Source organism: Geotrypetes seraphini, chromosome 11, assembly GCF_902459505.1.
Source record: "Geotrypetes seraphini chromosome 11, aGeoSer1.1, whole genome shotgun sequence".
NCBI classification, from domain to species: Eukaryota; Metazoa; Chordata; class Amphibia; order Gymnophiona; family Dermophiidae; genus Geotrypetes; species Geotrypetes seraphini.
Genome location: NC_047094.1, coordinates 117,582,204 through 117,605,132, shown reverse-complemented (window position 1 = coordinate 117,605,132; position 22,929 = coordinate 117,582,204). Strand labels below are relative to the sequence as shown.

The 22,929-nt window shown below is 41.1% G+C and overlaps 1 protein-coding gene across 4 annotated transcripts in view; it reads right to left on the bottom strand.

Annotated features, from left to right (window-relative positions):
• CXCL16 (C-X-C motif chemokine ligand 16) overlaps positions 1 to 22,929 on the bottom strand; it is a 79,673-nt gene that overhangs the window by 41,719 nt on the left and 15,025 nt on the right. For 3 of the 4 annotated variants that reach the window (XM_033962776.1, XM_033962778.1, XM_033962779.1), the window contains exons 2-3: positions 22,428 to 22,684; positions 7,140 to 7,272 (exon numbers count right to left, since the gene is read on the bottom strand). In XM_033962776.1, coding sequence (XP_033818667.1) covers positions 7,140 to 7,272; positions 22,428 to 22,473 — 179 coding nt within the window. In that variant the 5' untranslated portion in view covers positions 22,474 to 22,684. Of the gene's footprint in view, positions 1 to 7,139; positions 7,273 to 22,427; positions 22,700 to 22,929 lie in introns of those variants that run through there. The other variant, XM_033962777.1, reaches the window with a different exon arrangement.

Genomic DNA, 22,929 nt, shown 5'->3' with positions numbered 1-22,929 from the left:
CCCCCGACAACATTGGGGCAAGAGGGAGCCCAAGCCCTCCTGCCCCACCGACTCCCCGACGATATCGGGGCAAGAGGGAGCCCAAGCCCTCTTGCCCCAGTGATCATGCCCCCCCGACTCGATATGGCCAGGAGGGAGCCCAAGCCCTCCTGGCCCCGGCGACCACCCCCCCACCCCGCGACTCATTCAGGCCAGGAGGGAGCCCAAGCCCTCCTGGCCCTGGCGACCCCCTACCCCCACCCTCCACTGCATTACGGGCAGGAGGGATCCCAGACCCTCCTGCCCTCGATGCAACCTCCCTCCCCCAACGACCGCCCCCAGAACCCCCGATTGTCCCCCCCAGCTGACCCGTGACCCCCCCGGCCGACCCCACGACCCCCCCACCCCCACCCCCCTTTCGCGTACCTTTTTTCAAGTTGGCCGGACAGACGGGTGCCAAACCTGCCTGTCCGGCAGGCAGCCGACAGCAGAATGGGGCCGGATTGGCCCAGCCGTCCCAAAGCCCTGCCCATAGGTGGGGCCTAAGGCGCCTGGGCGCGGGTCGGCTGGGGGGACGATCTGGGGTTCTGGGGGGCGGTCATTGGGGGAAGGGGGGGTTGCGTCGAGGGCAGGAGGTCCTGTGATCCCTCCTGCCCATAATGTAGTGGGGGGTGGGGGTAGGGGGTCGCCGGGGCCAGGAGGGCTTGGGTTCCCTCCTGGCCCGAATGAGTCAGGGGTCGCCGCGGGCCAGGAGAGCTTGGGCTCTCTCCTAGCCCGATGTTAATTGCGACGGGGGCTGATGGATCGCGGCAGGAGAGATGCCTCATCTCCCCTACCGCAATGCCATCACACCGCTACCGGAACTGCCGCGACCCACAGCAGAAGAGATAGGGCATCTCTCCTGCCGCGGGTCGCGGCAGTTCGGGTAGAGGAGTGATGGCATCACGGTAGGGGAGATGAGGCATCTCTCCTGCCACGATGGTTGCGGTGGGTAGGTTGCCGGGCCGCTGAACTGATGGCGCCAGCGGCCATCAGCTCAGCGGCCCCTTTTTCGGCACTTTGACCTGGTTTGACTACGTCTAAGTCAAAAAGGTCTAAGTGCCGACTAGGCAACCTGTAAATGTTTTGGTTATACCTGTTGTACGCCTAGGTGTAGGTCGGCCCACCTCCCGCCCACTGCCAGCCCTTTCCCCTCCTCTAAACATACCTCTTTTCTCTCTGTGCGTCTAGAGGCATGGGAAAGGCCTAAGCTGTTTTTAGATACGTCTAAAAACCAGCTTTGGTTATGGGTACTTGGATGATCAGGCTTTTTGATCGTCCAAGTAGCCATTTAGGACACTTTTTAGACATTTTTTTAAAATTATTATTACACCCTTATAGTTTAAAACTAATTTAATACTGTTAAGGGGAATGGTAAAGAAAATTCTAATGTAATTTGACATTTAGATTGATATAATTAATATAATGAAATATTAAATTATACAGTTCTTTATTGGAATGATTTTAGGTGGAGGTTTATGTAATAGAATTGGGATATATGTAAAGTGGAAATTAAGGGATTTAAGCTTATGGATAGATCAATTTTTATAATATAGAAGAAACTGGGAAGTAAGATGCTTGGGGGAGAGGAAGTGTGCTGGTCTGATCTTTTGTCTTCAAGTTATCGTATTATAAGAAGGGGAGGGTTATGGGAGGGATTGGGGAAGGGTTTTTGGGATTTTAGGCATATAATCTTTAAGGAATCAAGGGAGGGGTGGGATGTACCTTATAGTAAATTAAGGGAAATGAATTATGCACAGGAAAATTATACATTTAAGTATTTGTTGAAGTTCATATGTGCTAGGAATAATTATATTAATGGAGCTTAAAATACTTTCGCTAAATGTTAATGGCTTAAACCATTAAATAAAAAGGAAGAAAACACTTTTGTTTTTAAAACAACAAAATATAGATATTTGCTATATCCAAGAGACTCATTTATCTGCCTTAGAGTCTCAAAAACTAAAAGAAAATTGGATAAAGCATTGCTTTTATGCCCCAGCTGTAAAGAAAAAAGCAGGTGTTGCAATATTGATGAATAAAAGATGTAATGCTACCTTTAAATTTATTTCGGCTGATCCTTTAGGAAGGTGGATACATGTGGACATGTATCTGGGAAATACTACAATGGCGCTTTTCAATGTATATGCACCTAATATGACCAAATTGAATTTTTTAAAACTCTACAACAATTGTTATTATCACTGGCTGCTTCTAATTTAGTTGTGGCTGGGGATTTTAATGCTGTTATAGATCCTATAATGGACAAAAAACCTAGTAGAATTATGAAATCATTAGGATTAGATAATTTTGTACAAAATTGTGATTTGAAAGATATATGGCGAATATTTCATTTTGATGTTCAGGAATTTTTGTTTTGCTCCCATGTTCATAAGTCTTTTTCAAGAATAGATTATATATTTGTTTCCAATATACTAGTTCAACAAGTAACACAAGCCTCCATAGATCCAATTATTTTGTCTGATCATGGTGGAGTGTGGATTAAAATTAAAATAATTGATCAAGAAGCTAGTAGACCTGTATGGAGATTTGATAATACATTGCTGACGGAACCAAGTTTTATTGAGGAAATACAATTAAAAATAAATGATTACTTTCAAATTAATAATACAGAAGATATCTCTATGGAAATGCTATGGAATGCTTTTAAGGCAATATAATATAAATCCAACAATTCCCACTTATATTCGAGTGTAAACTCTATTCTATATACAGGAGTCGGCCTCAGTAATGGAGCCTACACGTAGTCGTAGTCAATGACTGAGGTATTCAGCGTAGTTATGTTAGCTCCTTATTCTCCAATCACTGGCCTTACTCCAGTGTCTTCAATTTATTCAAAATATTAAACTCTACCTATTTTATTATAAAAGGTTTCAGTTAACTATTTCTAATAATTTCAGTTAGCTATTTCTATTTTGTCATTTTTTAAATATATTTTTTAAAATATTTTTCAACTTTGTTAAAATACAATTTTTAATAGCGTTTACTTTCATTACTATCACTACACTCTTTCATCTTTCATGAGACTACATTCTTTCATTTATCTCTCTTTACCATTGTTATCAATAGGTCCTGTTCAGTGCTGTTAAAGGTTGCTTATCTTTAATCAGCATTAGTAATTCAAAAAAGCCTACTTATCTTTAGTCAGCGCTTGTATTTCAAGAAAGCCAACGTGGCCAGCGTTTCGTGGGCAAAGATTCAGACCCACTGCATCAGGGCCAAATTATTTGAGAAACAAGCCATGCTCAGTGTACATTTGAAAGCGGTCTCAAAGTATAGGACCTATTGATAACAATGGTAAAGAGAGACCTATTGATAACAATGGTAAAGAGAGATAAATGAAAAAATGTAGTCTCATGAAAGATGAAAGAGTGTAGTGATAGTAATGAAAATAAACGCTATTAAAAATTGTATTTTAACAAAGTTGAAAAATATTTAAAAAAATATATTTAAAAAATGACAAAATAGAAATAGCTAACTGAAATTATTAGAAATAGTTAACTGAAACCTTTTATAATAAAATAGGTAGAGTTTAATATTTTGAATAAATTGAAGACACTGGAGTAAGGCCAATGATTGGAGAATAAGGAGCTAACATAACTACGCTGAATACCTCAGTCATTGACTACGACTATGCGTAGGCTCCATTACTGAGGCCGACTCCTGTATATAGAATAGAGTTTACACTCGAATATAAGTGGGAATTGTTGGATTTACATTATCTTGCATGGTTTTCCCACTAGGGAATTTCAATTTAGGATGCTTTTAAGGCAACCATGAGAGGTCAAATTATTTCTTTTTCGGCATATATTAAAAAGCAAATTAAAAAACAGTTTTATAGTTTGGAACAAGATATTAAGGTATTAGAATCAAAATTAATTGATAATTGGAAATACTCTACATTACAAGACCTCTTGAAAGCGAAAGGGAAATATAATGAGATTTCTTCTAAATTGATTAGAAAAGACTTATTTTCTCAACAGGCATTGTATTATGGAAATTCAAATAAGGCGGGAAGATTATTAGCAAATTATTTGAAAGCAAAAAATAGATAATTGCAATTAAAGATGGAAAAGGGAATTCTTATTCTCAAAATGGTCCAATTTTAAAACAATTTTTAAATTTTTATAGAGATTTGTATTATGAGCCTTATTTAAATAAAGAAAAGGATGGAATTGAATTTTTAAAATTAATCAAGGGGCCAAAGGTCCCTGAACATGTAAAAGAAAATCTAGAAAAGCCAATATCAATTAATGAATTGCAAACAGCACTGAAGTCCCTTAGAGTTGGATCCGCTCCAGGTGGAGATGGTTTTACAGTAGAGTTCTATAAATCATTTCAAATTACCCTATTACCTTATCTGTTAAATTTATATCAGTCTCAACTTACTAAAGGTTGTATTACAGGTACCATGGCGGAATCGTTAACTATAGTTTTGCCAAAGCCAAATAAAGATCCCACACTGGTTTCAAACTACAGGCCTATTTCCTTAATTAATGTAGATGGAAAACTTTTAGCTAAAACATTGGCTTTACATTTGGCTAAAGCTCTCCCTTTTATTATTGGAATGCACCAAACAGGATTCGTTGCTCAGAGACATTCTTCTAACAACACTAGGCTTGCCTTACAGATGTTGAATTTGTCAAAAGCCTTTAATGATCCGGTTTTTTTCTGTTTCCCTGGATGCAGAGAAGGCCTTTGATCGTGTTGAATGGACCTTTATGTATCAAGCTATGGAGTGGTTTGGTATTGGTTCAGGATTTCTACAAATGGTTCAGACATTGTATAGCTCCCCTGTTGCTAAATTGTATATTAATAATAATTTTTCAGAAGGTTTTAAGTTGCAGAGGGGAGTTAGACAAGGCTGTCCTTTATCTCCTCTGCTTTTTGACATCGTATTGGAACCCTTATTATTAGCTATTCAATAAGCGAAGGAGATTCAGGGTATTCCCCATAAAGATCAAGAATATAAGATCTCTACTTATGCGGATGATATATTGCTCTATTTGAGAAGTCCTGAGACAACTATTCCTTGCTTACTTGAACTGATTGAGACATTTGGAAAATTTTCAGGATACAAGATAAACTGGAGTAAATCAGAAATTCTTCCACTTAATGTTCATTGTACAAAAGGTTTGTTTGATTCATTTACCTTTCTTTGGAAAGAGGATGGAATAAAGTATTTAGGCATTTGGATTAAAAATACGTTGGAAGAAACAATGAAAATGAATGAAAAATCTTTATTACAGAAGGTAACAGAAATGTGTGAGCAATGGAATCCTTTACATCTTTCGTGGTGGGGGAGAGTACAAACTATCAAGATGATGATTTTGCCTGTGGTTTGTTATCAGATGGGTATGTTGCCAGTTTATTTTCAAGGGTCCTTTTATAAAAAATTAAATAGTATCCTAGAGTGGCTTTGGTATCTTTGCAAAGGCCAATTTCAGAGGGACGGGTAAATTTTCCTAATTTTTATAGGTATCATCAAGCCTATATTTTACACAAGGTATGTATTGGATCCTCCCAGAACTCCCAGATTGGCTATGGTTAGAATGGCAACTTATGTCTCCATTATGCCTTTGCCATGTGCTCAGTATCAAATTGCCTAGTTATAGTAAAGATAATAGAATATTAGCTGATACATGGAAAATATTGAGATATGTAAGTAATTTAACAACTATTCCAATTCATAAATCTACAAATCAATCTATATGGCTGAACTCCAAGATTCAAATTGGCGGAGAAAGGCTTGCCTGGAAGCATTGGATGATAGCGGGAATACGTTTATTAGAAGATGTTATTTCTAATGGTAAAATGCTTGAATTTTCACAGCTGCAATTAATATGGCCTTAATAAATCAGAAGGTTTTAGATGGTTGCAACTGAAGCATGCCATTCAGGCGGGGTTCCCTGACTGGAAAAACCTTAATAATCAATATAGTATGGAATTCTTATGCTTTCAGGTGGACTTCTTGGGTCACCAGGCCGCCCAGTGGTATAAATTACTAACTGGATTTATTAAAAAGAAACCAAACACGGGTCTGAGCGACATTTGGAGCATTGAGATTAAGCATCAAATTACTGCATCTCAATGGCCACGCATTTGGTCTTGGAGGATGAGATGTACAATGTCAGCATCTATGAGACAAACTTGTTTTTTTCTGTTACATAGAGCATTATGGACCCCTGTTAGGTTACAAAAATTGGATAGCTCTAAGTCTAATAAATGTTGCCATTGTCATCTCGAAGCAGGGACTTTAGATCATTTATTATTCTATTGTCCATTTATTATGAATTTTTGGAAATCAATTTGGGACCAAATTAATTGTTTATTTGAAAACCCAGTGGCATTATCATATGATACTGTGCTATTTGGTATGGCAATGAGAGCAAAAAGTCAGATTTCTACAAATAATAACAAATTATTACTCATAATTACTGGTGTTGCCATTCAACAAATAACATATAATTGGAAAAACTGGAGTAGATTAAATTATAATTTTTGGTGGAATTCCTTATGTCATGTTTTTAAAATGGAAAGAGTTCTTGCAATACAGCGAGGATGTTTCAGGAAATTTCAAGATGTGTGGGAGCCATTAACAAAGTATTGTACTGAATAGATGACATTGTTTCCCTTAAATTTACGAGTTCAATGGTAAGGGGGGAGGGGGGTAATTTTATAATCTCATATTGTACATGATATTTGACTATAGGATAGGAATGGGTGGGAAGGATGGGGTATAAAGGCATATTATTTGCATCTTTGATGGTTATGAAGTGATTTATTTATTGTTAATTTGTTCGAACATATTGTCACACTGAAAATGAATAAAGAATTTAATAAATAAATATTTCATCACATGATCAAATTTTTCATATTGAATATTAATTCCTTGTGGATATCCTGAAAACCTGACCAGCTAGGGTTTCTCCAGGACCAGGTTATTGTTAAGGTGAGGTTTATTAGGCTATATAAAAAATTACATGGCTCTGTTATCGCCAAAATGATTCAACTAGAATGCTTCCTTTTATAAGTAATAGGGAATGTCCTATGATATCACAATCACACAGGAACCGAATCTGAAAGACAGTCATATTTACCTGATAATATTATTAGGACATGTGTCATAATCCTCCAGTTGGAATGAATACCATGCTAATTTAGATTTATTTGGTGGGATTAGTAGGGGCTGGCAAGAGCACAGGCCAGAATTTACTCCATGTTGACAAAACACTGAAAGGAAAAGAAAAAAAAAATTTATAATGATTAGGAAAGTAAAATGTTTTTCCATATAAGAAGCTATTACATTCCACTCTCACTCAAATCTTTAATATGCTCATCTACTGGACTGGTAAACTGCTAGAAAGCCAGAAAAAAACCCCAAAATTACCAATAATAACAAATAATCCAAATACAAAAAATTGGTAATATCTTATATGAGCACCAAAATCTGAATCTTCAACGGCATGAACCATGCACCACCAACAGGTCCTTAAATAAGGCCAAAAATAATAATGCAAACCACAACGCACTACCCAGTACGGGCTTGATTTTCCCTCATGATGACCAGTAGCCCCAGGCAGGTATTTATTAAGTGATACACACTTAGACCAAAGTCTAAATAAATCCTGCCCAGTACATCATCGTACTTTTATAATATATATTAATGAGCTGATGGATCAATCAAGTGAAATCAAGTCGGGGGGAGGGGGGGTTGTGTTTCGACGGGGCAAGAGGGCTTGGGCTCCCTCTTGCCCCGATGTTGTATGTGTGTGAGGAGGTGATGCATCACAGCAGGAGAGATGCCTCATCTCCCCTACCGCAATGCCATCACTCCGCTACCCGAGCTGCCGCGACCCGCAGCAGGAGAGATAGGGCATCTCTCCTGCCGCGGGTCGCAGTAGTTCGGGTAGAGGAGTGATGGCATCGCGGTAGGGGAGATGAGGCATCTCTACTGCCATGATGGTTGCGGTAGGTAGGTTGCTGGGCCGCTGAACTGATGGCGCCAGCAGCCATCAGCTCAGCGGCCCCTTTTTCGGCACTTAAACCTGGTTTGACTTCATCTAAGTCAAAAAGGTCTAAGTGCAGACTAGGCAACCTGTTGCCTGTTGCAACCTGTTGCAACAGGCAATATACCTGTTGTACGCCTAGGTGTAGGTCGGCCCACCTCCTGCCCACTGCCCGCCCTTTCCCCTCCTTTAAACACACCTCTTTTCTCTCTGTGCATCTAGAGGCAGGGGAAAGGCCTAAGCTGTTTTTAGATACGTCTAAAAACCAGCTTTGGTTATGGGTACTTGGACGATCAGGCTTTTTGATCGTCCAAGTAGCCATTTAGGACACTTTTTAGACTTTTTTTTTTTTTTTAGATTATGAACCCCATATTGTCTAAATTTCTCTGCAAGGTTTCTTTTTCCTGCTGTAGTAATATGTAGTAATATCAGTGCAATATAGCTTCTTGTCCTTCCATGTATTTCCCCATCCTCCTATGTACCTGAAGCCTTCTTGATGACACCAGGCTTTGAGCCATCTATTAAAGTCCTCTGTGTTTTTCACTCTTTGTTCTCCCTTTCCATATGCAGGCAGTATTTCAGAAAAAGCTAAAATCTTTACAAAAGGTTTCACGCCTTCACCAAGCTCCCGAAAAGCTTTCTGTGCTACAAGTGTGGAGTTGTTGGCCAGGTCATTTGTTCCCAGATGGATAACAACATCAGTGTTAAAATCCTTAGTTTCTTCCTTAATTATAGTCTGTATTTGCCTGGAACTCTTTGGTAGCTGAGGATCCTGGAAGACATTTCACTATTTTGGTCTCCTCGCCTTGTGTTCCAAGGTTAATGCCTCTGATGATGGAATCCCCCAACAGTAATAGTTTTCTGTTTTTGGCTTTTTTATTTGTGCTTAGGGAGTGTTTGTTCTCTTGAGTTACCTTCATTGGTCCCAGTCCCACCTCCCTTCTGTTTTCTTGAGTATCGCAGTGCACTAGTCGAGCGAAGGAATTCTGTAGAGGTAATATTTGTGAAGGTGGATGTTTCTGTGTTACATGTCGCAGTCTTCCTGAGCCTACTGTGACCCATTTATTCCTGGGTTGTTTTATTCTTTGAGGTAGAGGTGGTAAGTTGATATGATTTTGTGGAGTGATGGAAGCTGCTTTAATTGTATTCAATTCCTGTTTAAGTTTGCAGAGCTCCTCCTTAATACTAGCAAGTTGAAGACAGATGGGGCAAGCCTTAAGCCTCCAAATAGTATGTCTTGGAATTAAAGCACCACAGTGATTGCATAGAATAAAGATCATCTTGATTGGTTGTGAAGTGACTTGATTTGAGTAGTCCTGATTATTTGGGTCTCTATATATGAAAAGTGGTCCCTGGGGTTGGTGGGACTATAAAGTCTTACAAGTTTTTAAGTTTCAAGTTTAATAATTGTTTTGATTAATCGCTTAATCATATTTCTAAGCGATGAACAAATTAAAATTACAATTAATGGGAGACAATACATTACAAAACAATACATAATGATATTCGGGATTAAAAGTTTAACTTAACAAACTTATATACACAAGGAAAGGGGGGAAATGAAATACAAAATCAATATAGAAAAGTAGAACAAAAAGGGAAAAATACAAAATGGGCAACAGAAAGACAATATAATATAATGCAGTAAAAATAATCTGAGCTGCGGAGAATTTAGTTAATTACCAAAAGTATCTTTAAAGAGAAATGTTTTTAAATTACTTTTGAATTTCTCAAGATTCTGCTCTTCCCTTAAATAAATTAGAAGGGCGTTCCACATCTGAGGTGCGGTAACAGAGAAAATGAATTGCCGTCTTGTATTAATAACCTTAAGAGATGGAATAGTTAGTAAGTTCTGTTCGTTGGATCTCAGAGTTCTATTTGGAGAATATGGAATTAATAATTTATAAATGAATGCTGGGGTTTTATTAAGAAGAGATTTGAAAGTAAGTATGCATAGTTTGTATGTTATCCGATGGGTAACTGGAAGCCAGTGCGCATCTTTTAAAAGGAGTGTTACATGATCAAACTTCCTAGTTTTAGTTATAAGTTTAATGGAAGCATTTTGAATGATCTGTAAACGTTTTATTTCATTTAAAGAAATTCCTTTAAAAAGAGCATTACAATAATCAATTTTGGAGATCACCAAAGAGTGAATAAGAATATTAAATGATTTAGAACATAGAAATTTTGAAATTGATCGAATTTGTCTTAGTCTATAAAAGGTTGTTTTAATAATGTTACTAATGTGATCATGAAAATTCAATTTGTGATCAAAGATCACCCCTAAAATTTTAATATAACTAACTATTTGTAGGGGGGACATTTTTTATAGAAATGGGAGCGACAAGGGAAGAACTGTCTTTCCAGGGGAAAAGCATCACATTAGTTTTTTTTATATTAAGTGCTAATCTGTTTGAGTCTAGCCAATGGTAGACTTGATCGAGTTTCTCACTGATCGCTATGATATCAGAAGTTTTATTAGCGTCTAATGGATGTAAAAGCTGGATATCGTCAGCGTAGGCAAAGACTTGGAAACCCACAGATTGGCATAAAGTCAGTAGAGGGGCAAGGAAAATATTGAATAATAAAGGGGAAAGAATAGACCCTTGAGGGACACCATATGTAGTCTGTGAAGATTTAGATATTGAATCTTTAAAAAAACAGTAGAAGTACGATCTGTAAGATATGATACAAACCAAGAGAGAACTTGGTCTGTAATACCAATGGATTGGAGTCTATCAAGAAGAAGTTGGTGATCGATCATATCGAAGGCTGCAGAAAGATCAATAGAGATTAATAGAATTGACTGATGGTGATCTAGAAAATATTGGATAGAGGTAGTCATACCAATCAAAGAATGTTCAGTGCTATGGTGATGTCTAAAACCGGTTTGATTCGGATGTAGAACATTAGTTTTTTCCACGAACTCTGAAATTTGATTAAAAATGACTTTTTCTGTCAGTTTTGCCAGAAAAGGAATGTTTGCTATTGGTCTGAAGTTAGATGGATCTTCAGAACTCATTTTTCTATCTTTAATAATAGGACGAATGATTGATTTCTTCCAGGCCGTTGGTACGGTGTTTTGACTTAGGCTTTCATTAATTAGCCTATGGATGAAAGGACTGAAAATATTAAAGTAATGTTTGAGGATGAACGGAGGAATTAGATCAGCTTTAGAGCCCTTAATATTTATGGATTTGAGAATAGACTCAATTTCATTTAGACTTGGTATGTTAAATCTTGAACATTTTGAATATAATGAATCTGAAACGGTTTGTTCATGAGCAATAGTTACATGTTGATTCACTGTAAAAGTGTTTCTGATTTTGTTAATTTTTTCAATAAAATGGTCAGCGAGTTCCTGAGCAGTGGGCGAAGATCCAACAGCTTCTGATTGTTGTTTATTTAAACTTGTTATTGAATTAAGTATAGTATAGAGCAGGGGTGCCCAACGCGTCGATCGCGATCGACCGGTAGCTCAGGAAGGCAACATGAGTCGATCGCAGAGCCCATCCCAGGCTCTGTGATAGACTCATGTTGCCGTTCCGATCTACCGGGCCTATCAGCCTTCCTCTCCTCGACGTCAAAGACGCCGACGCCGGGCATTAGGCTGTTTTTGTCATTTCGGGGGGGGGGGAGGGCGTGGTGGCGTGGCGGCAGCAGCAGCAACAGCCTGAAAAAGAAATCATCCTGGTCCGGGTCGGTGTCATACTCCGGAACTTCTACTTCTTCCAGCAGCCCTCTCCCTTCTACCTGCTTCCGGCCACACCCCCTGCTCCGCGGCTCTCTTCGGCAACTCAGCAGCAGCGATCGACACAAGCTTCTGACGTCGGGGCCTACCCTCTGCGAGTCCCGCTTGTTTCAACTTCCTTTTTCCACAAAGGCGGGACTCGTAGAGGGAAGGCCTCGATGTCGGCAGCTTGTCTTGATCACCGCTGCTGACGAGTTGCTTAAGAGAGCTGCGGAGCAGGGGGTTTTTGCCAGGTGCAGGTAGAAGGGAGAGGGCCAGATGCAGGACTCGTGGGTGAGGGAGCAGAAGAGAGAGAGAAAGAGAGAGGGGAGGGAAACAAAAGGAAATATTTCATACTGGGCTGGGCCGGAGTGGAGGGAGGGTGGAAAGATTCTGGCTACAGGGTGCATTAACAAAGGAAAATGGAAAGCTGAAAATGGAGATGGTGACACAAAGAAGAGAAAGAGTAAGCAGGACCTACTGAATAAGGATAGAGATACAGAGGGGACATGAAGAGGAGGTGAAATAGAGACATAGAAGTAATGCTGAAAAAGTGGGGGTGGGGGAGATAAAGACATTGAAAGGGTAAATGGTGAACATGGGGTAAAGACAAGGACAGAAACAAATGAAGATTCTGAAAAAGTGGTGAGATAGGGATATAGATGAGATGGACACAAATAAGGGTGATGCTGGAAAATAGGTGGAATGGTAATTCTGACAGACACAGAAGGGAAATGCTGGATCAAGGAGAGATGGGGCTCAGGCTGAATGGAATGAGGAGAAATGCCTTGTTGGCCCGGAACTTCCTCTCCTACGTCAGAATTGACGTCAGGGAGCGGAATGCTGGAGAGCGCGACACTTCTGCAGGGAAAGCTTGGGACAGCGGTGGCTTGGGGGCTATTCCACGATGGCGGTGGCAGCAAACCGAGTGGCTTAGGGGAGGGCACGGAGAAAGAAAGAAAGGGGGCAGACAGGGAGACAGAAAGAAGGGGGAACAGGGAGACAGAAAGAAAAAGTTGGGGGAGAGAATGAGGTCTGGAGGAGAAATTACTGAAAAATTGTTTCTTGCAGATGTTGTTATTAGAGCCATATCAATTGTGTGTCCTGCTTGGTGGGTTGGCATTGTTAGTAGTGGATAAAAGTCTAATTGTTTTATATAAGAAAGAATAGTTTTAGTGTAGTTGTTGTTGGGATCATCAAAATGGATATTGAAATCACCCAGAATTAGTGGATTTAAAGTAGAGCTACCAAAATCAAAAATTAAGGATTGGAGTTGAGTAAGATTATCAGTGCTAATTGGAGGTGGCAGATATATTAAAAGTACATCAGTTCTTGGTTTTGTTAATAATGAAAACTGTAGGAATTCAATAGGAGAATTTGCTGGAGAATTATCAACATGTATTAGTAAATGTTCTCAAAAAATTGTTGCTAATCCCCCTCTTCGTTTATAACGACGATGATTATAGAAGAATAAAAATCCTTGGGGACAGGCATAAGAAAGATAGGCTTCTTCGCCTTCAGAAAGCCATGTTTCAGTTAAACATAATATATCAAGAGATTGTTGAGTAATACGGTCTTTAATTAAATGATATTTAGTTTTAGTAGAGCGGATGTTAATCAAACCTATATTGAGATGAAGGGAAAGGGAAAGAGGAAATAAGATTTAACAAAGGAAAGACAAGGGTTTATTTTTTTGTGTTTTTGTGTTTTTTTAAGTAAGAAAAAGGGAGGAAAAGTGAAATTAAGCAGATATAATGCTGAAAAACAGTGAAAAGAGCAGAATACGAAATGCTGAGTAACTTAGCTTTTAGAAGTTCACAGGGCAGCCTTGTTCACAGCACTGTCCCAAAGATAATGCAGTTAACCTTAGTAATAAATCAGAGCCCCTCCCTTCTCTACCTAATCAGCAGACACAATGGCTAAAAACTAGTAAGTCAGAAATGCAGGCTCTATACCAAATCAGTGGCTATCCTAAAACACAGTATTTTAAACAAAAATGCAGGCTCTATAACAAATCAGTGGATACCTTAAAACACAGGATTTATAACAGGATTTTCCCTACTTTAGGCACCAGGATTTAATTAGAGTTAATAAAGTCTTACCCTTATCCTATGAAGAGGAAATAAGATTTAACAGAGGAAAGAGAAGGGTTTATTTTTTTTGTGCTTTTTTTTTAAAGTAAAAAACAGAGAGAAGAGAAGGGTTTATTTTTTTGTGTTTTTGTGTTTTTTTAAGTAAGAAACAGGGAGGAGAAGAGAAATTAAGCAGATATAATGCTGAAAAACAGTGAAAAGAGCAGAATATGAAATGCTGAGTAACTTAGCTTTTAGAAGTTCACAGGGCAGCCTTGTTCATAGCACAGATGAAATTTTTTGCGCACACAGCCTATGAAAAATTAGAGGGAACATTGGTTGTATGGTACAGCTTCTGTCTATCATCACTCCCAGAAGTCTTAGGGTGGGTTGAGTGGGGTATGTAATTGAGTTTATTACTAAGTTTGTTATGGTTGAGGTTTTGTTTGTTTCAAGACGTATAAATTTTGATTTGTCTGGATTCAGTTTTGTTTGTGTTCTTTCATCCATGTAGCTAGTGTTCTGTGTAGTTTGTCTGTCATGGAGTGTGTAGGTTGATCAAAAGGAAGGAGGATGGTGATGTAGTCTACATAGCTATAGGAAATTAAGCCTAATTTGTCTAGGCAGGTGCCAAGGGATGCAGTGTAGAGATTGAACAGAGTTGAGGATAAAGGCGATCCTTGGGGTACGCTGCAGGGGTTGGACCATGGTTCTGATTTTTCTTTGTTTGTTTTTACTCTGTAGGTCCTAGATTGTAGGAATCCTTGAAACCAAGTGTGAACATTTCCTGCAATTCCTATTGTTTCTAGTATTTGTAGTAGGATGTCATGGTCTACCAGATCAAATGCTGCGGTGAGATCTAGTTGTATAACTAACATTTTTTTTCAGCTTCATAAACCCTTCAACAACCCCTGGTAATAAAAAGTGTGTGTGTGTGTCTCTCTCTCTTACCGTGGAAGATCCTGGCTTTTCCAACAAGTCTGTTGTTTCGGCGTCAGCGACAGCTTCATAAAATTCAATATCTGAAGTATTATCCTCTGGTAGTTCATAGCCTACATCGTCATTTTCTGTGTCCGAATCATATAGCTTTTGAGCATCTGGAAACTCTTGTATTTCAGAATCTGTTAATTCGTGCGTATGCTCCCTGGTATCTGCCGTCGCATCAATCGGTTTTTCAGCTGGTGGGTAACTCTCTTTCTCCGCATTACAGTCTTTAAGAAAGTTATGAGGCCTCTTGGTAGGCCTTTTTTCAGTTACTGCTTAATTAATACTTAACTGCAAGTAACTATGTTTAAATAATATGTACCACATGTAACTATACACGTAACTATGTTTAATTAATGTAAATCTGTTCAATTAATACTTAACTGCATGTAACCATGTCTAATTAATGTGAACCGCCTAGAACTCACTGGGTATGGCGGTATACAAGAATAAAGTTATTATTATTATTATTATTATTAAAGGGGTCCATATTTTCTTTGTCTGATTCGTACAGTTTTTCTATCTTCAGGTAACCCTCTTTTTCTACATCACGATCTTTAAGAAAGTAACTTAATCTACAAGCCTTCGTGACAGTCATTTTGTTTGACGGCTTGAGAACCTTTATTTCTGTTGATAACAGCTGTGAGAACTTTTTATTTCTGATGTTAACAGCTGTTAAAGATCTAAGACATGTGTCATTATGACAACACCTGGGGGGCCGGGACAGGTTTAAACACACCTCCCCCCTCTCCCCTTGACTTTATCAGGGGGGCTGTAAGAAGGATGAACCATTGAGCTGTAAAGTCCTGTTAAATCTTTCCACTACAGCTGCTTTAACATCATTATGGGCTGTAAAATATCTCAACATTTTGGATTTTAAAGTCCTGTTAAATCTTTCCAATACAGCTGCTTTAACATCATTATGGGTCACAAAATGGCTAACACCTTTTTGTTTTAATAAATTCTTCAGAGACTTATTTAAAAATTCTTTACCCTTGTCTGTTTGAAGTTTTTCAGGTGTACGCCCTAAATTAAATATTGTTTCAAAGGCTTTGGTAACTTCGTGACCGGTTTTTGTTTTTAAACTCACGACCCATGCATATTTTGACAGGATATCTATTACCGTTAAGATGTATTTGTAACTGTTGTTATAACGGGCAAAGGCTGACACGTCGACTAAGTTACTTTGCCACTGTCTGTCAACTTCCGACACAATTGTTTTATTTCTTTTAAAATGGATTCTAGCCGGTCTGTATAAATTGCATGCGTTTTGACCGGTGACCCAATCCACTACATCTTTTCTCCGGACTGTGATATCGCTCTTTTTAGCCGCTTGAAGTAGAGGGTTAATGCCTCCATAGCTTCCTGCCGCGTATGGATCATAATAAATTTGCTTCAATAAAGATTCTTTCATAGCTCTAAATTAAAAAAAAAAAATAGGTCTTAAAACTCTGCCTTTTTAACAGAGCCCTGTTAGGTGACAGCTGCTTTTGCTTTTTTTCAGATTGTTAAGACAACAGTAGGGGGCCGGGATAAGTTCAGACATGTTTAAACAAACCTCCACGTCTCCCCCTTGGCTTTATCAGGGGAGGGGGGCTGCAAGGGGCTTATCAGCTGTTACCATGACAATAGGGGAGCAGGCCCAATTAACCATTAGCTCAGAATTTCTAAGCACATAAGCACATAAGCATTGCCTCCGCTGGGTCAGACCAGAGGTCCATCATGCCCAGCAGTCCGCACACGCGGAGGCCCATCAGGTCCAGGACCTGTGTAATAGTCCTCTATCCGTACTCTTCTATCCCCTTTTCTTCAGAAAGTTGCCCAATCCCTTCTTGAACCCCAATACTAACTAGAAACGCCTTCACCGGATCAGACTTTAGGTCCATCTATTTTGGCGACCCGCACACGCGGAGGCCAAGCCAGGTGCTCCCAGATGGAGACCCTGATCATCCATATCCCTCAATGTGATTTGCAAGGAGGTGTGCATCCAACTCACGCTTGAAACCCAGAATGGTAGTCTCCGTCACCACCTCCTCTGGGAGAGCCTTCCTGCCGTTATCCCTCTATCCTGGAACTCCCCAACCCCTACTTCCTCCAGATCCTCCCAAATTTTTAAACTATCCTTCCCTTCCATAAAAGGTATTTCCCATGTAGGCAAACTTGGGTCATCCCTCCCCTTTAGAATCACTGAGATCTGGAATAACCTCACCTCCCCGCTCCGAACCTCAAGCTCCCTCCAACTCTTCCGCAAACACCTAAAAACCTGGCTATTCTCAAAACTGTAACACTTCTCCCCTCTTAGGCCTCTCACCTTCCCCCTTTACACCTAACTCTTTAATCTCTCCACTGTAGTTCCTCTCTCATCCTTCTTCCTGTAAACCGTGCCGAGCTCCACATTCGTGGAGATGGTGCGGTATATAAACCCAAGGTTTAGTTTAGTTTAGTTTAGCATTCCAAGCGTTCACCACTCGCTGTGTGAAATAGAATTTCCTGACATTTGTCCTGAGCCTGCTGCCCCTCAGCCTCAGTCCATGACCTCTTGTCTGTGTCACTTTTGACAATGTGAACAACGGTGTTTCTTGCTCAATTTTATAAAATCCATTCAGTATTTTATAAGTCTCAATCATATCTCCTCGCAGTCTCCTCCTCCCAAGGGTGAACAGTCCCAGTCCTTCGAGTCGTTCTTTGTAGCTCAAATTTTCCATACCTTTTACTAGCTTCGTGGCTCGCCTCTGCACCCTTTCCAGCAGGGTTATATCCTTTTTTAGGTATGGAGACCAGTGTTGGACACAGTACTCCAAGTGTGGTCTGACTATTGCTCTGTAAAGCGGCATTATAACGGCCGCCGATCTACTCGTGATCCCCTTCTTTATCATACCTAAAATTCTGTTTGCTTTCTTTGCCGCCGCCGCACATTGAGCCGACGGCTTCAGGTTCCTGTCTATCAGTACCCCCAGGTCCCTTTCTTGATCGGATTTGGCCAATGTTACACCTAACATTTTATATTCATGTTCCTTATTTTTCCTACCCAGGTGCATCACCTTGCATTTGTCTATGTTAAACCTCATTTGCCACTTTTCCGCCCATTCCTCCAGTTGATTTAGATCCTTCTGGAGATCTTCACTTTCTTTTTGTGACCCAACTGCCCGACATAGTTTTGTATCATCTGCAAACTTGATTATAATACTTGTTGTTTCCTCTTCAAGGTCATTTATGAAGATATTGAATAAGATGGGCCCAAGAACCGAGCCCTGGGGCACGCCGCTAGTCACCTTCTCCCAGTCCGAGAATTTCCCATTTATGCTTACCCTCTGCAATCTATTCTCTAGCCATTTGCCTATCCATCTAAGTACGTCCCCTTCAATTCCATGGCTTAGTAGTTTCCTTATAAGCCTTGTGTGCGGGACCTTGTCGAATGCTTTCTGGAAGTCCAAGTAAATTATATCCACCGGGTCTCCGTTGTCGATTAGTTTGTTCACCTTCTCGAAAAATTGAAGTAAATTCGTCAAACATGACTTCCCCTTCCTGAAGCCATGCTGACTAGCTCTCATCAGGTCATGATTCTCCAGGTGTTGCACTATGCTATCCTTGATTAGTGCTTCAACCATCTTCCCAGGAACCGACGTAAGACTGACAGGTCTATAATTGTCTGGTTCTCCTCTCGATCCTTTTTTGAAGATTGGGATGACATTCGCTATCTTCCAGTCATCAGGTATTTGCCCGGTTCTAATTGACATGTTAACTAGGGTTTGTAGTAGTTCTCCATTTTCTACCTTTAGCTCCTTTAATACTCTCGGGTGAATTCCATCCGGTCCGGGGGATTTGTCACTTTTTAGTTTGTCAATCTGATAGTATATCATGTCCAATTCCACGTTCACTGAGGTGAGGCTATCCTCTATGTCACCCATGAATACACTTCCTGTTTCCGGTATTGTTGTTGTGTCCTCATTGGTAAAGACGGAGGCAAAGAATGAATTTAGCCTATCTGCAATTTGTTTGTCTTCTTTAATGCACCCTTTCCTTCCTTGGTCGTCAAGAGGGCCAACTGCCTCTCTTGCTGGTTTTTTCCCTTTTATATACCTGAAAAAGGGCTTGAAGTTTTTGGCTTCTTGTGCTATCTTTTCCTCATAGGCTGTTTTGGCGTCTCTTACCACCTTGTGACATTTCTTCTGGTCGACCTTGTGTCTAATCCAGGCCTCGGTTGTTCGTTCGCGTTTCCATTTCTTGAACGAGTTTCTCTTATCCCTTACCGCATCTTTCACCCCTTTAGTTAGCCAAGCTGGCACTCCTTTGTTCTTTTTTCGCCTTCCTTTGGATATCTGCGGGATGTAGAGATTCTGCGCTTCGGTGATTGTATTTTTTAGTAGGGACCATGCTTGATCGACCGTTTTGATTCCGGCTGTCTTATTTTTGAGCCGTTTTTTTACCATGATTCTCATTTTGTCATAATTCCCTTTTTTGAAGTTAAAGGTTGTGGTTTAGGTCTTGGTTTTTTTTCCCTTCCCAATGCCAATTTTAAAATTGATCATGCTGTGATCGTTCGTCCCCAGGGGGACCAGGACTTCCACGTCTGATGTTCTCCCAGTTAAGCCATTGAGGACTAAGTCCAAGGTTGCGGAACCCCTTGTTGGTTCTCCCACCATTTGTTCTAAGAAGCAGTCCCCTATTGTTTCCAGGAACATCGTTTCCCTGCCGCAGTTCGAGGTTCCTAGGTTCCAGTTGATCCCTGGATAGTTGAAGTCTCCCATGATTGTTAAATTTCCTGTTCTACATTCATGGTTGATTTCCTTCATCATTTCTTCATCTGCTTCCTACTGAAAGTGTGTTAAAACCAGAAAATAAATAAATAAATAAATGCAACCTTTTCTCAATTGTTTCTGCCCCTGGTCTGTTTTTAAAACAGGAAGGATTTTGTGAATGTCTTTTGTTTTGTGATCTGCTCTATCCATGAGCTCTTAAACCCTGTCTTTTAACTAAAAACTGTTAAAATAAAGACACTTCTTTTTCTGACCACATCATTTCCGGAAGGGTTTTGACTAAGTTTGTTTCCCCTATTTCCGCCTACATGGTCAGAAAAGCACATTTCCGTCGCTTCATTGACTCTATTTCCGCCTATGTCATCAGAATGTGCACTTCCGATAGGGCAGGCACTCCAATTTCCGGTGATGTCATCAGAAAGCGTATTTCTGGGGTCAAACATGCCCCCATTTCCGGTGATGTCATCAGAAAGTGCATTTCCGGGGTGGGACATGAGGGGGCGGGGCATGGGCAGGGCATGGGCAGGGCTACCACCATTCATTCCTATTGGAGGGGCAGGGCATGAGGGGCGGGGCTACCACCATTCATTCCTATTGGAGGGGCAGGGAATGAGGGGCGGGGCTACCACCATTCATTCCTATGGGAGGGGCAGGGCAATGGGTGAGCGGGGCAGGGTGTGGGCAGGGTTTAACCCAGAAGTGAACGCTGATTGGTCGATCCTTATCTCTGACAGCTGTCAATCATTTTGACATGAGGTGTACCCATTATACTACTATCATGTTCAACATTTATTTCTCTTTCCATGCACCATTTCTCCCTGCCCTCCACCCTATGTCCAACATTTCTTATTATCTCTTCTGCATGTGTGTCTCCCCCCCACCCCACCATACCATATGCAGGATTTCTCCCTCTCACCCTTATACCTCTTTGTTGTATCTCATTTCCTCTTCTCCAGCCCACTTGCAACAATTATTCCTCTCTCCTCTCTCCCCCCCATGTGCAGCAGCTTTCTTTCCCTCCCTCCCTTCCTCCTTTTCAGCACCACCAGACCTGACCGATCCACCCACTATGAGATTTTTTGTGGCCTGCTCCACCATGGCTTCTTTCTGTCGCGTCATCAATGACACACCAGAGGGAAGGGCCCAGCAGGCTGTAAGAAGCCTGTTCAGAGCATTTTCTCATTGTTGGCAGCCTTAACTCGCAGCTCTGCTGGCATCGGGCCTTCCTCCTGCTTCCGCGAAGGCAGGACCTGGCAGAGAGGAAAGCCCGATGCTGGCAGAGCAGTGAAGTTTCCAGACCATGATGCCAAACCCAGGAGCACCCCCTTATGGTCTGCACCTGGGGCAGACCGCCCCTCCGCCTCCCTACTTGGTATGCTACTGCCAAGCAAGGGTATATGTGTGCACCTACATGCGTAAATGCTAAGTGCTATTCTGCAAACTTATACAACACATATTTGTAAGGAGGATATACACAGGCATGATGCAGGACATAGGTGGATTCTCATTTATGCAGGTAACTTACAGAATACTGTAGTGCCACATTTAGACATTTGCTCTGAGAGTTAAAGCACTTTAATAGCCAGTTTTTGTAGTAGTTTATAAAGGAAAGCTCTTTACTACCATGTACCCTCTGGGTCAGAGGCATAGTAAGGGGGGGGGACAGGGGGCAGACCGCCCTCAGGTGCTGTCTTGTTGGGGGCGCCAGCTCCTATCCTCCTTCCTGCTCCTCCCGGGCAGTGGCGCCCCTCTCTGTCCCTACCCCCATACCTCTAATTCTTCACTGGCGCAAGTCAAACGACCAGGAAGTGACATCAGAATGAGAGCTGAGGCCAGCATGGGCAGCTGATTGGCGATGCTGCTCGCACTGATGAAGTTAAAGTACTGGGGAAGGGGCATATGTGCACGGTCGGAGGGATGCCACTGCCCCAGGAGCATCCCACTCTCACTACGCCACTGCTCTGGGTATCTAATCGGCAGCAGTGCATAGTAAGGAGAGCAGGAGGGTGGTCCGCCCCAGGCGCAATCTTGGTGAGGGCGCCAGCACCCCTTCTCTTCTCCGCCACCCCGCTCTTTCCCCACCACATGCACACCCTTTCCCTACCCCGTACCTCTTTTAACTTCCCCACCACAAGCAGCATCATCAACTCTCTGCCCGCGTCAGTTCTCCCTCTGACATCACTTCTGTGTCCCACGTCCGTGTCCCGCACCCATAGGGAGGACCAACGCTAAAGTGGGCAGCGAGTTGGTGATGCTGCTCGCACATGGGAAAAGAGGTACAGGGTAGGGAAAGGGTGTGCGCAAGCGGCAGGGAGCGGGGGAGGGGTGCCTCTCACCCTCGCTATGCCACTGATTGGAGACGTTCAATTAGAGAGCACTCCCCTATGTGGCAAACAAAATAATAAGTTCCAAGCTTTGGAGAGAAAAATGTCAAGCTTTGGAGAGAAAAATGTTTCATTACTCTTCAGAATTCTGCTTTATGGAAGGCTTTTAAAGAACGGCCCACACATAACACAGGCTCCCTGCTAAGTATGAATTCAAAATCTGTTTTAAAACATTTTGGCATCTTGCTTAACAGGAAGTCTGTGTTCTAAAGATATTCAGAAACTATATAATCAGGAAGTTGATTTCTTACTTTCCATAAGCATGATCAGACATTAACAGACAATTTACAGAGTTAGCAGCATTTAAACGAATAGATTCTCACAATTGCTCGGGGAGAATCCTTGCTTCCCATATTTCAGGAAGACCAGTAGACTCAAAAATACATGAAGAAATTATTACATAAATTCTGAATATCCTTAAAACAAATGACCATGTGAATCCAAGCTTTTACCTGGTAGTGACGAGTGGAAGAAGAGGAGAAGGTAGAGGAGGAGCATTCTTGGAAAAGACAGGGGGAAGAAGCTCTGGCTGAGTCAAGGAATACACACTGCGTGGTGCTAGATCTGCACAATATGCTCAGAGAAACAGCAACAGTCCGTAATATAGTTAGGTGCTCTGGCGGCAGTGATTGGCACTTGAAGAAAGCCGCAGCATGCAGAAAGGTAGTTTTGCCAGAGTGATGCACTTCAGGGAGCAGAGGCTAAATGTCTGTGGAAAATGACCCCCCCCCAAAAAAAAAAAAAAGATATTATTTCTGTTCATTCTTATGGGAAAAGACAGGGGCTGAATGGAGGTACAGAAAATCTTTGGGTTTAATTTCAGTTTCAGAATTAGGCATATGAAAGCAATAGGGGTAGGAGACAGGATGAAACATAAATGAATCAAAAATGAAATTCCCCAGTCTTTAATTCAGAGAGATTTCTTATACCTAGTTATGAGGGTTTTTTTGAAGA